At 43.3% G+C, this 9,794-nt stretch overlaps 1 protein-coding gene across 3 annotated transcripts; it reads left to right on the top strand.

The window, feature by feature from the left end:
- Nucleotides 1-716: 716 nt before the first annotated feature.
- On the top strand, nucleotides 717-8,896 carry LOC108932752 (NXPE family member 2-like). Of its 3 annotated transcripts, none has more exons than XM_018749329.2 (5): nucleotides 717-784; nucleotides 5,500-6,191; nucleotides 6,331-6,392; nucleotides 7,581-7,805; nucleotides 8,042-8,896. In XM_018749329.2, exons 1-5 carry the CDS (start codon nucleotides 773-775, stop codon nucleotides 8,578-8,580), a joined length of 1,530 nt encoding a protein of 509 aa, XP_018604845.1. In that variant the 5' UTR covers nucleotides 717-772; the 3' UTR covers nucleotides 8,581-8,896. The 3 variants fall into 3 exon arrangements, with proteins under 3 accessions (XP_018604845.1, XP_018604854.1, XP_018604838.1); XM_018749338.2 differs by lacking the exon at nucleotides 717-784 and adding an exon at nucleotides 2,153-2,448; XM_018749322.2 differs by lacking the exon at nucleotides 717-784 and having other exon boundaries at nucleotides 5,246-6,191.
- The last annotated feature ends 898 nt before the right edge of the window (nucleotides 8,897-9,794 follow it).

The raw sequence follows: 9,794 nt of genomic DNA, 5'->3' as shown, positions 1-9,794 counted from the left end.
TTTTTGGTCTCATTTGCATAGTGTGGCGCGCAGCGTCGTGGGCTTGGATGAGGCGAAAAAGAACGCGGAAACAACGTTCATGACGAACGGTTTATTTGAACAACAGCACAAGGGAAATAAATTATGCTCTCGGTCCGAGGACCTGCAGTTACAACCAGCCTGCCTAGCGCCCCCAGGCTCTCTCCCAAACACTGCCAGCCACAGTCAACCCACCAATTCCCCCCGAAGTGTCCCCAGTGGTTAGAGACATTATTTACACAAAACCAGTAACGCGGGTCGTTACGATAGGACACTGTCAAGCTGTAATGGCCGCCGTGGGGCGACGGACCCAAGCGCGGGTGCACAGTCTCGAGGGATGCGGAAGATGAGAAGAGACAGGAAAGAGGTTTTCGAGGGGCAAACGTAATGCCGAGGAGAATCCGAAGACCGTGTGTGACCAGAAGGCAGGCGAGAGTCAGGAAACGAGGGATTGAGGGAAACACCGGAACGGAGTAGGTCAACAAGGAAACGGGGAAACCGAGGAACAGCGGAATACGCAAGGCGTGGCGCGCTCAAAGAGGTCCGTTCCGCAACTGGAATGGACGTGCCTGCGTGCCGTGGTTTTATTCCCACCTCTGCCCTGCTCTGCTACAGGTTTTTTTTTTTATTTTTTTTTTTTTTCTATTTTATTGCAGAAGGGTGTGTTACTTTCACCATGGTAACTTTGGGATGGCTCATGAATCCGAAGAAGTTATTCATTTTTTCCTCTGTCTGCACCACAGTGATTTTACTGATGCTGAACAAGGTAATAATTTTTCATTATAAAATCTTCCAGAAGCTTATTAGTAGTTATAATTGTTACTCATGGCATATGATTGATGTTTGTCAAAATATATTTACATTTACATGATTTATTCATGGGGGTGCGGTGGCGCAGTGGGTTGGACCGGGTCCTGCTCTCCAGTGGGTCTGGGGTTCAAGTCTCGCTTGGGGTGCCTTGCGACGGACTGGCGTCCCGTCCTGGGTGCGTCCCCTCCCCTTCTGGCCTTACGCCCTGTGTTACCGGGTAGGCTCCGGTTCCCCGTATGGGACAAGCGGTTTGGAAAATGTGTGTGTGTGTGTGTGTGAGATTTATTCATTTAGCAGATGCTTTCTCCAAAGCGACATGCATCTCACTTACCCTAAATTGTTCCAGTGACATTACCCAGCTGTATAAATGGGTTAATAATTGTAAATACCTTAACATGTAAGTTGCTTTGTAGGAAAAGCATCAGCTCAATGAATAAATATAAAACAAAGTCACATACACCTTCTCACTGTAGCGTCCGGACGGGAGTCCGACACGGACGCGCGTTGCTATTAATTACGTCCAAACACAGACGAAATATAAAATGACTTCACGTGCAGTGTGATGTTAGAAGTGTACTGTGCGTATTGTAAGACACTCGGTGGAAGTGAAACAGGAAACACGAGACCAGGAAACACACACGGTGTTTGAACTACGGTGAACAGTGAAACGTTAATCCGCGAGTATGACCGCAACCCCGAGACGTGACAAAATACCGGACTGGAACACTGGACCAGGACTGAAGAACAAGAGGCAGGAACTGACGGGACGGGCACTCGGGACTGGAACATGCACACCTAGGAAACAGATTGTGGGAACAAGAGACTACGAATCACCAAGAGAACACAATAGAACCGCTGATTAAGAATCCGCAAGTAGTTCTGCTCCGCTGGCTCCTTTTATACCTCCGTGTCCTACGAGACTGTGAGGTGATAGGTAAGCGTTAACTAGCGGCACTGAGTGGCGCCGCCTCTGACCAGGAGGGGCAGTGACCCCATGGAACGTGACACTCACTATGTCATCCCTGTGGTGCATATGCTTATCTCAACTTCTAGGACATTCTAGAAGGATATAATAATATTGTACAAGGGTATAAAAACACTGTACAGGTACTCCTCAACTAACAATGGGGGTTACCTTCCTATAAACCCATCTTAAGTGGAAAAATCGAAGTTGAAAAAGAATACAGCACCTACCGAACATCGTGGCCTAGACTAGCCTATCTTAACCGTGCTCAGAACACTTACCGTAGCCTGCAGCCGGGCAAATTTAAGCAGGAGACGCACATGGGCGTTTAGTAGACATGATGGAATGCGAAAGCACAAAATAAAAAAACGCTTTCAACACGGTGTCGGTTGTTTACACTCGTTGGTGCGATCGCTACGGAGATTACGAGTGTGGTTGAGCGGGTGCTGCGGCTCGCTGCCATCGCCTAGCATCCGGAGAGAGTATCATAGTCACAAAATTCTAAGTAGAGATTCTACGGAATGCGTATCGCTATCGTACCATTGTAACTTCGAAAAATCATAAGTCGAACCGTCGTAAGTAGAGGGGCATCTTTACTTTTCCCCACCTTGCGAAGGTAATGCATTCTCGAAAAGCCCTTTGTATGGTAAATTCTGGTAAGTCCAACTTCGACGTAATTACTGTCACTTGAAATGGTTGAAAAATGTTCTGTGTTTATGAGTCGCAAAACTGATATCAATATTTGCTAAAGAAGCGATTAATCTGATGCGATCATTAAGCAAAGAACCACCTGTAAGATGTCTCTCTGCTTGTTTCAAATCGAGAGTTCTGTACAAAGACAAGGGCCTCTCTGCGATGCCTTCGAAAAGGATACACCTACACACCTTCTTATTGTTTGTAACTTCAATGCTACAGAGGACCTGGGAAAGTTCCCAAGCCACGAGTTGTGCCTTCTGTGAAAAGCCTTTCTGTAATGACACGTTTCATGTGACCCACTTATCCAGAAGGTTCAAGACATGGGGACAGAGAAGATTCCATTCAATCTTTAGAAGTTTGGATATTTCCTTCAAGACGCACACAATGTCCACAACTGCTTGACCTAAGGCGAACCGGAGCCTAACCCCGCAACCCTGGGACTGTGTCAATGTGGTACAGTGGAACTCATCATGATACTGTACATAGTCCTTGATGAAAGTCCTTGCTGAACATTTACATTGCATTTATTTATTTAGCAGATGCTTTTCTCCAAAACGACTTCCAATGAACTCTATGTAGTGTTATCAGCCCACACACCTCATCAGTAATGTGTAAAAGAAAGAAAAAACTGAGGCGAGATTCCGGATTTTTAATGACGTTCTGCTTTGATTTTTTTACGAACCTTAGTTACGTACGTTTTTTTCCCAAGTCTTGTTCCATGGGTGTTTATGTTCCAGTCCCGAGTGCCTGTCCTTTATACCAGCTGTTCCCAACCTTTTTGGCACCAGGGACCGGTTCATGAAAGATAATTTTTCCACGGACCGGGGGGAAGGGATGGTTTCGGGATGATTCAAGCGCATTACATTTATTGTGCACTTTATTTCTATTATTATTACATTGTAATATATAATGAAATAATTATACAACTCATAATAATGCAGAATCAGTGGGAGCCCTGAGCTTGTTTTCCTGCAACTAGACGGTCCCAGGATGTGAATCATCTGTTGCAATGAACCCGTAATTTAAGTAGGACTCTTGGTATTTTCTTTTTCTTGGCAGTCTTAGAGTCTTCTGCTGTCTCATCATTGGGTCTTTCCCCCTTTTCAAGGAAGCTCTCCAGCGACGTTTGTTTTTTACTCATTTTGGCTAGGGTTAGCTTGTGGGCTTACAAAAACTGTGACTGAGACAAGTGCGCAGTGCAGGAAAGAAGCACGGACGGAAGTGGTAAAAAAAATAATGGGCGGGCCACGCGCGGACTAAAATAAGTGTCGGATTCTGACTTAAAGCCTGCCACCAGATGCGGCTTAATTGTCACTTGCCACTCACCGGTCGAGTTTTGATATGAGTCTGCAAGCAATTGATTTATTATGGTCTCTGTGCAGTCAAACCTCTCTGCTAATGTTAATCTGTATTTGCAGCCACATCCCAGCGCTAGCATCACCTCCTCAGCTCCACCTCAGATCAGCGGCGGCATTAGATTCTCATGAGGAGCGTGCAACCTAGATCCCTCGCATGCGCAGTTCACAGTAGGGTTCGCACTCCTATGAGAATCTAATGCCGCCGCTGATCTGACAGGAGGCGGAGCTCAGGCGGTAATGCAAGCGATGTGGGAGCGGCTGTAATTACAGATGAAGCTTCGCTCGCTCGCTCGCCCGCCACTCACCTCCTGCTGTGCGGCCCGGTTCCTAACAGGCCATGGACCTGTACCGGTCCGCGGCCCAGGGGGTGGGGACCCCTGCTTTATACACTTGCTTTTGGGGTCTTCTCCAGTTCCGGTGTTCCACTCACAGATCCGGGTTTCACTTTTCGCCTTTGTGAAAATACACTCTTTGCCTCTTTGTCCTGTGCTTATTGTTTCACCGCTGCACTATACTTCCCAGTTTGCACTCTGCACTTATAAAGAGAGTCTGATCGTGGGGTCGTTATACTTTGTCATCCGTGTCCGGACATTACAGCAAGACACGTCTGTGTCGGTCTCACGTCCAGATGTGACACGGCTTAAGTGTAAAAATAGCTTAGATACCCATTATTCCATTGTAAAAATGAATTTAGAGATTCTGAGATTCTCGGTTAATGCCCTTATTTTGGGTTTAGGAAAAATTTTTCTTAAACTTACAGTATATAGCGTATGTAATTGCTACAGTGATTCGACTAGTAGGTCATGGTAAATATATCAGTCTCAGCAGCTCTGGATGATTATCATTGCAGATATGGGACAATGAAATCATAATAACAATAACTGGTAGTATATTGAGTCTTCGCAAGTCATTGGTTTTAAATCCAAGTCAGGTCCTATAAAATGACTCAACATAGTGTTACTGAGTTGTGCAAGGCTGACCTACAAGAGTTGCCCAATGGTAGGGTAGTCATTGGCTAACACCATCTCCTGATCTGAGTCCCTTTACAAGCATACCTTGATATACAAACTCACTTAACCCAAAATTTTGGATTAAAACAGCTGTCGACTTTTGATACCCACATTTTTATTTACAGAACAAAAAATTAGTATAATGAAATTTATTAGAAGGGTGTCAAAAAAAAAGTTGCACATTTTGTCCGCACAGCAGAAGTGCAGTAATGTACTGTAGCTGGCATGTCTGCATCTAGAGCTTTCCATCTGTTGGTGTTAGACATGTGAGAGTCTTTCTTTAAAAATGTGAGGTAGTATGGGAAGTGCATTTCATTGATTTATTTAATTGAACTATTTTTCGGGGGATTTTTATGCACATTTTAGCAGCAGTGTGCAGTTTTAGAAAGTTGTTTACAATAAGCGCAACACGATCAGTGTATTACTCCTCTTGTGGAAGACTGGTTAATTAAAAAGAAAAGTGACAATTATCCACTTTAAATAAATTTAAATGTGCCAAAATGCAAGAGATGGAAATTTAAATGTAATTGCTTTGGTGCAGTAAATGTACAAAGGGAAGTGTTTGACAAAATTGCACTGCTGACAACATTCACTATGTAATTGCTTGGTCACCACATTTTGTATTGCTATGTTCTCATTGCAGAAGAAAATAGCTATAAGTCATGTGTACCTGTTCTCTGCAAGCAATTCTGGCAGTTTCTTTGAAGAGATGACTGTGGATGATGTGATGTTTTTTTTGCGATGGGAGTTCCCCATGGTCTCTCACTGGGCCTCTGTCAAAGACACTTCCAGTGCCTCCAAAAGCGCAGCCAGTCTAGAACATCCAAAACCTCGGTACTGCGTGGGGGAGAACTTGGACTTGCTGGTAGAGATGCGAGACCACAAAGGGCAGCTAAAGAGGCATGGTGGAGACTTCATCCTGGCCTGGATTCATTCCCCCAAACTGCAGGCCTCCGCTGCAGGTCTTGTCACTGACCTCCATAACGGTTCCTACCGTGTGCGCTTCACCCTATTCTGGCCTGGGGAGGTGAAAGTCTCCATGCTCCTCATGCACCCCTCTGAGGCAGTCCAGGCTCTGTGGAGGTCCAGGCATCCAAAGTACAAGAAGATCAAACACACAGGTACCTTTGTCAATGGAACCAAAGTGGAGAAGTCTGAGTGTGAATTCCATCTAGACACAAATCACCCTTTGTGTGAGTACAAGGATGAGAGGGATGGAGAATATTACTCCTGTTACAAACCACCTTCCCTGTCCTGTGACACAATTGACATCATGACTTCTGCCAACACCCCTGGATCCTTACTTACTACAGACGAGCAACTGCTTTTGACAAGGTAAAATATTAAATTCTTAGCTGATGAACAGACTATGAGATCAGTTTTGTCATAAATGACAAATTAGTTTAAAGAATCATTCCAGTAGTGTTCCAAGACATTACCCTTCTCTTTATGGGTGTTTTTTTTTCCTTTGAAGGACCTACAGTGGAAAAACGATCAGGAATAACTTCCATGATGTGCATGTGGTCGATTGTACTGGTATGGCTGCTTATTTTTCTCATCCTTTTATTCTCTTTTATATTTACATTTACAGTTACATTTATTTATGTTGCAGATGCTTTTCTTCCAAGTGATGTACATCTCAATGAGTACATTACATCAACAGAAAGAGAGCCTTGGATGCAGATGCGTGATTCTAAAGCACAGTTAATTTTCCACATTCCACCATATGAACCATTGTATATCACATGAGTATGTGCATAAGGGTTTGTCCATTATTCGACAATTTCTAATTACAAAATTATAACAACTAAGCTAAACTGTACAATGAAGGAGTGATTTTTCTCCTCACCCTGAACTGAGACAGACCTGTTCTGTCACACCTGGGTAAATGTCTTACAGAAATACAAAAAATAAAATGCATACGTTTTGAAAAAGCATTGCATTTAGACTCCACATCTTAACATTGGGTAGAACAACCTACATGGGGATAAAATCTCAGTTTTCTTTGGGCCACTCGTGGGCATTTGTTTTTCTTCTTAATGATCCATTGTTTCTTTCATAGCATGTTTATTGATCTCCTGCTGAAAGGTGGGTTTTCCCAAAGCTTCCCGAAAGTTTGTGTAATCTCCCTGAGTTCACCTTGGTTTCTTCCAGCTGCTCCAAGTTCCTCCCATGATCCAAAGACATTGTTTTTTTTAGGTGAACTGGGGAATCTAAATTCCCTACAACATGTGTATTTGTGAGTGAGTGTGTTACATTGCTCTACTGTATACATGCAAAGGAATGAATGATTGCAGGGAGATTAGTGTAGTATATAATAAGTTGCCTTGAACAAAGGTCTCAGTTAAATACTAATTAACAGTCACTGAAGACTGTTTTGGAGAAAAGTGTATTCTAATAGAATGTATGTATTGCATAGCTTTAACTAAAAATCAAATTATGATATCTGCACATATTCATGTATTTTTTGGGGGGGGTAAACTGAAAAAAATGCTTAATTGACATACATAATGGAGTAATAGAATCCAACCATCGTCAACAACCGCTTGTCCCAAGTGGGGTTGCAGCGAGGAGGACACACCCAGGACCGGACGCCAGTCCATCGCAAGGCGGGGCTCAAACCCCAGAGCCGCCTCACAGCAAGCACCAGCAGAACCCGCCATGCCACCATGATTCCCGAGTAATAGAATGATTATAGAAATTCTCTGTCAATTCTCTCTCTAGAGCCTCAAACAAGCCTCAAACCAACAGGAAAGTGTATCCCAGGAATGAAGCCTCTCATCCCTAGTGGGCATTTCTTCAAAAACGTGTGGTATTCCTCATACTGTGAGACTGGCAGCTTCTTCAGTGCAGAGTCCATTAACAGTTGTTTGAAAGGAAAAAGATTTTACTTCATGGGTGATTCCACCGTGCATCAGTGGATGCAGTATCTGAGAAAATTTCAAAAAGGTAACTATGGGTCATTGCAAATGATAATTCATACTGAGCAAGATGTCTGAGAAACAACTGAAATTTGGCTTTGAGGCACAGGAGTTGGAAGAAGGAAGATTTTTATTCACTTCTGTTTCACTGGGTCACTTGTTTCTGTTTGTGTAATTTTTGCTAATATGACAGAATGTATTACTGTGATTGAGAAGATAGTATTAATTTCTGGAAATGTCCACCGATGTTCTTTAAACTTGCAGATCCGGAAAGCTTCCAAAGAGGTGAAGTTCACCCCATCTTGATCGTTAACTCCGAGGCCAACTACACTGCCCTGTGGAAGCATCACAACTTTCCCTGGATAACAAAAAATAAAGTTAGAGTGAAGATGGCTCAGTATATTTCACGGGACTTAGACAGTCTTGAAGTTGAAAGAGAGGAGGCAGTGGTGGTGATTTCAGTGGGGCAGCACTTCCGAGCTTATTCCCTGGAGGTTTTTGTTCGTAGGCTGCTGAACCTCCGCAAGGCCATCTTGAGGCTACAGGCCCGTAGTCCTGGAACTTGGATTTTCATCAAGCTGGAGAACACCAGGGAGCTCTCCTCAGAGCAGGAGCGCTTCAGTGACTGGCATGGACACATCCAGAACCTGGCACAGAGGAAGGTGTTTGGGGACTTGAAAGTGGGGTTTGTTGATGCTTGGGACATGACTGTGGCTGCCAATACCTTCGCCATCCATCCAAAAGAACATATAGTAGCCAATGAGGTAGCAGTGTTTCTGTCTTACCTTTGTCGTGCTCCATAGGATGTCGTCTATACTATCTGACCAGGGCGATAAAGCCAAACTGCATCGGCATTTAAATAAGAATGAAAAGATTGTATTTTTTTTGTAGATGTGTGAGCTTTTACTGAACGATCAATGAGATGTTTGAACAACGGGAAGATCCACCAGGTCAATGACTCATCTGTTGCTACATTGCTGCTACTTCAATCTGTGCTTTTTGTGCTGATGATTGTTGTATCAACCTGAATTTCAAGTTAAAATGACCATTTGGGATCTTAATACAATTATTTGTTGGAGAACTTGAATATGCTGAAATACTCTATGAAAGGTAAAATTAGTCTATTCACAATCCTATTGAAACCTTTCAAAGTCCTGTGTCAGTTATTTTTATTTTTTGTTTAAATTAATGGGTTTTTTTTTTAAATAAAAAAAAAAAAAAAGCAGTATTTTGCAGCTGTGGTCTATACTTCTATTTCGCTTTCAAGATGGAGTGTGAGTCACCAGTGTTGCACTAGAATGTTTTTTATACATTTCAAACCCGTCCGCTTATTCTGTCATCCTTGATTTTCTGCAGTTCTCAACAGCAAAACCAGTTTGAGGTGTTTTACTTGGCCGAGTTAGTAAGTTAGCCATAGACTTTGTCAGGAGAGGTCAGAGGGTAGAACTAGCACTCAGCACTAGTTTTGGGCTCCAGGTGACTGCATGAGATCGGTGGTCAACTTGACGGTCATTATAGGAAAGCAATATAGGTTTCCAATCTACAGCACAGCGACTTTTCTAAGACGAAAGATGACAAAGTATGGAGAAGTGGTGGAACACTTCTGCTCAAAAGGTAATGCGAAGCGTGTGTCCATTAGAGCAGGCTAAAGGGGCTTCAAGTTAAAATTATCATCTGGGAAATGGTCACAAAGCGACTGTTTAGGGTATCACTGGTAGTCAGAGAAGGTAGGCCATCAGATAGGTTTTCATCATTTGAGATAATGTTTAGTAGCTGTATTGGGAGCAGAAGGGCTTCAGAACCTGGTGCAGAAACATTGTTGAGGGACTTGAAGGTAGAGTTTGTGGATGCTGGGTCTGTAACCGTGGCCACCATCACTTTCAGTGATCATCCAAGCAAAAAACATCATTGCACTGCTTCTATGCTATGTTCGTCATCCTCCGTGGGAGGAATTCGGGAAAAAGTGAAATATAGCACTTCATAATTAAAAACAAGTTCTTTGCAATTTTGTCGTTAC

The sequence above is a fragment of the Scleropages formosus genome, chromosome 6 (genome assembly GCF_900964775.1).
Source record: "Scleropages formosus chromosome 6, fSclFor1.1, whole genome shotgun sequence".
Taxonomy (NCBI): Eukaryota; Metazoa; Chordata; class Actinopteri; order Osteoglossiformes; family Osteoglossidae; genus Scleropages; species Scleropages formosus.
The sequence above is the reverse complement of the archived record's forward strand: the minus strand, read 5'-3'. Positions and strand labels throughout refer to the sequence as shown.

What these genes read in the sequence shown, in the direction of transcription:
- LOC108932752 (XM_018749322.2), top strand. Translation starts at nt 5,485, where the DNA reads ATGTTCTCATTGCAGAAGAAAATAGCTATAAGTCATGTGTACCTGTTC. An exon ending in GCATGTGGTCGATTGTACTG is followed by an intron (nt 6,393 to 7,580) that starts GTATGGCTGCTT and finishes TTCTCTCTCTAG; the next exon opens with AGCCTCAAACAAGCCTCAAA. An exon ending in TCTGAGAAAATTTCAAAAAG is followed by an intron (nt 7,806 to 8,041) that starts GTAACTATGGGT and finishes TTAAACTTGCAG; the next exon opens with ATCCGGAAAGCTTCCAAAGA.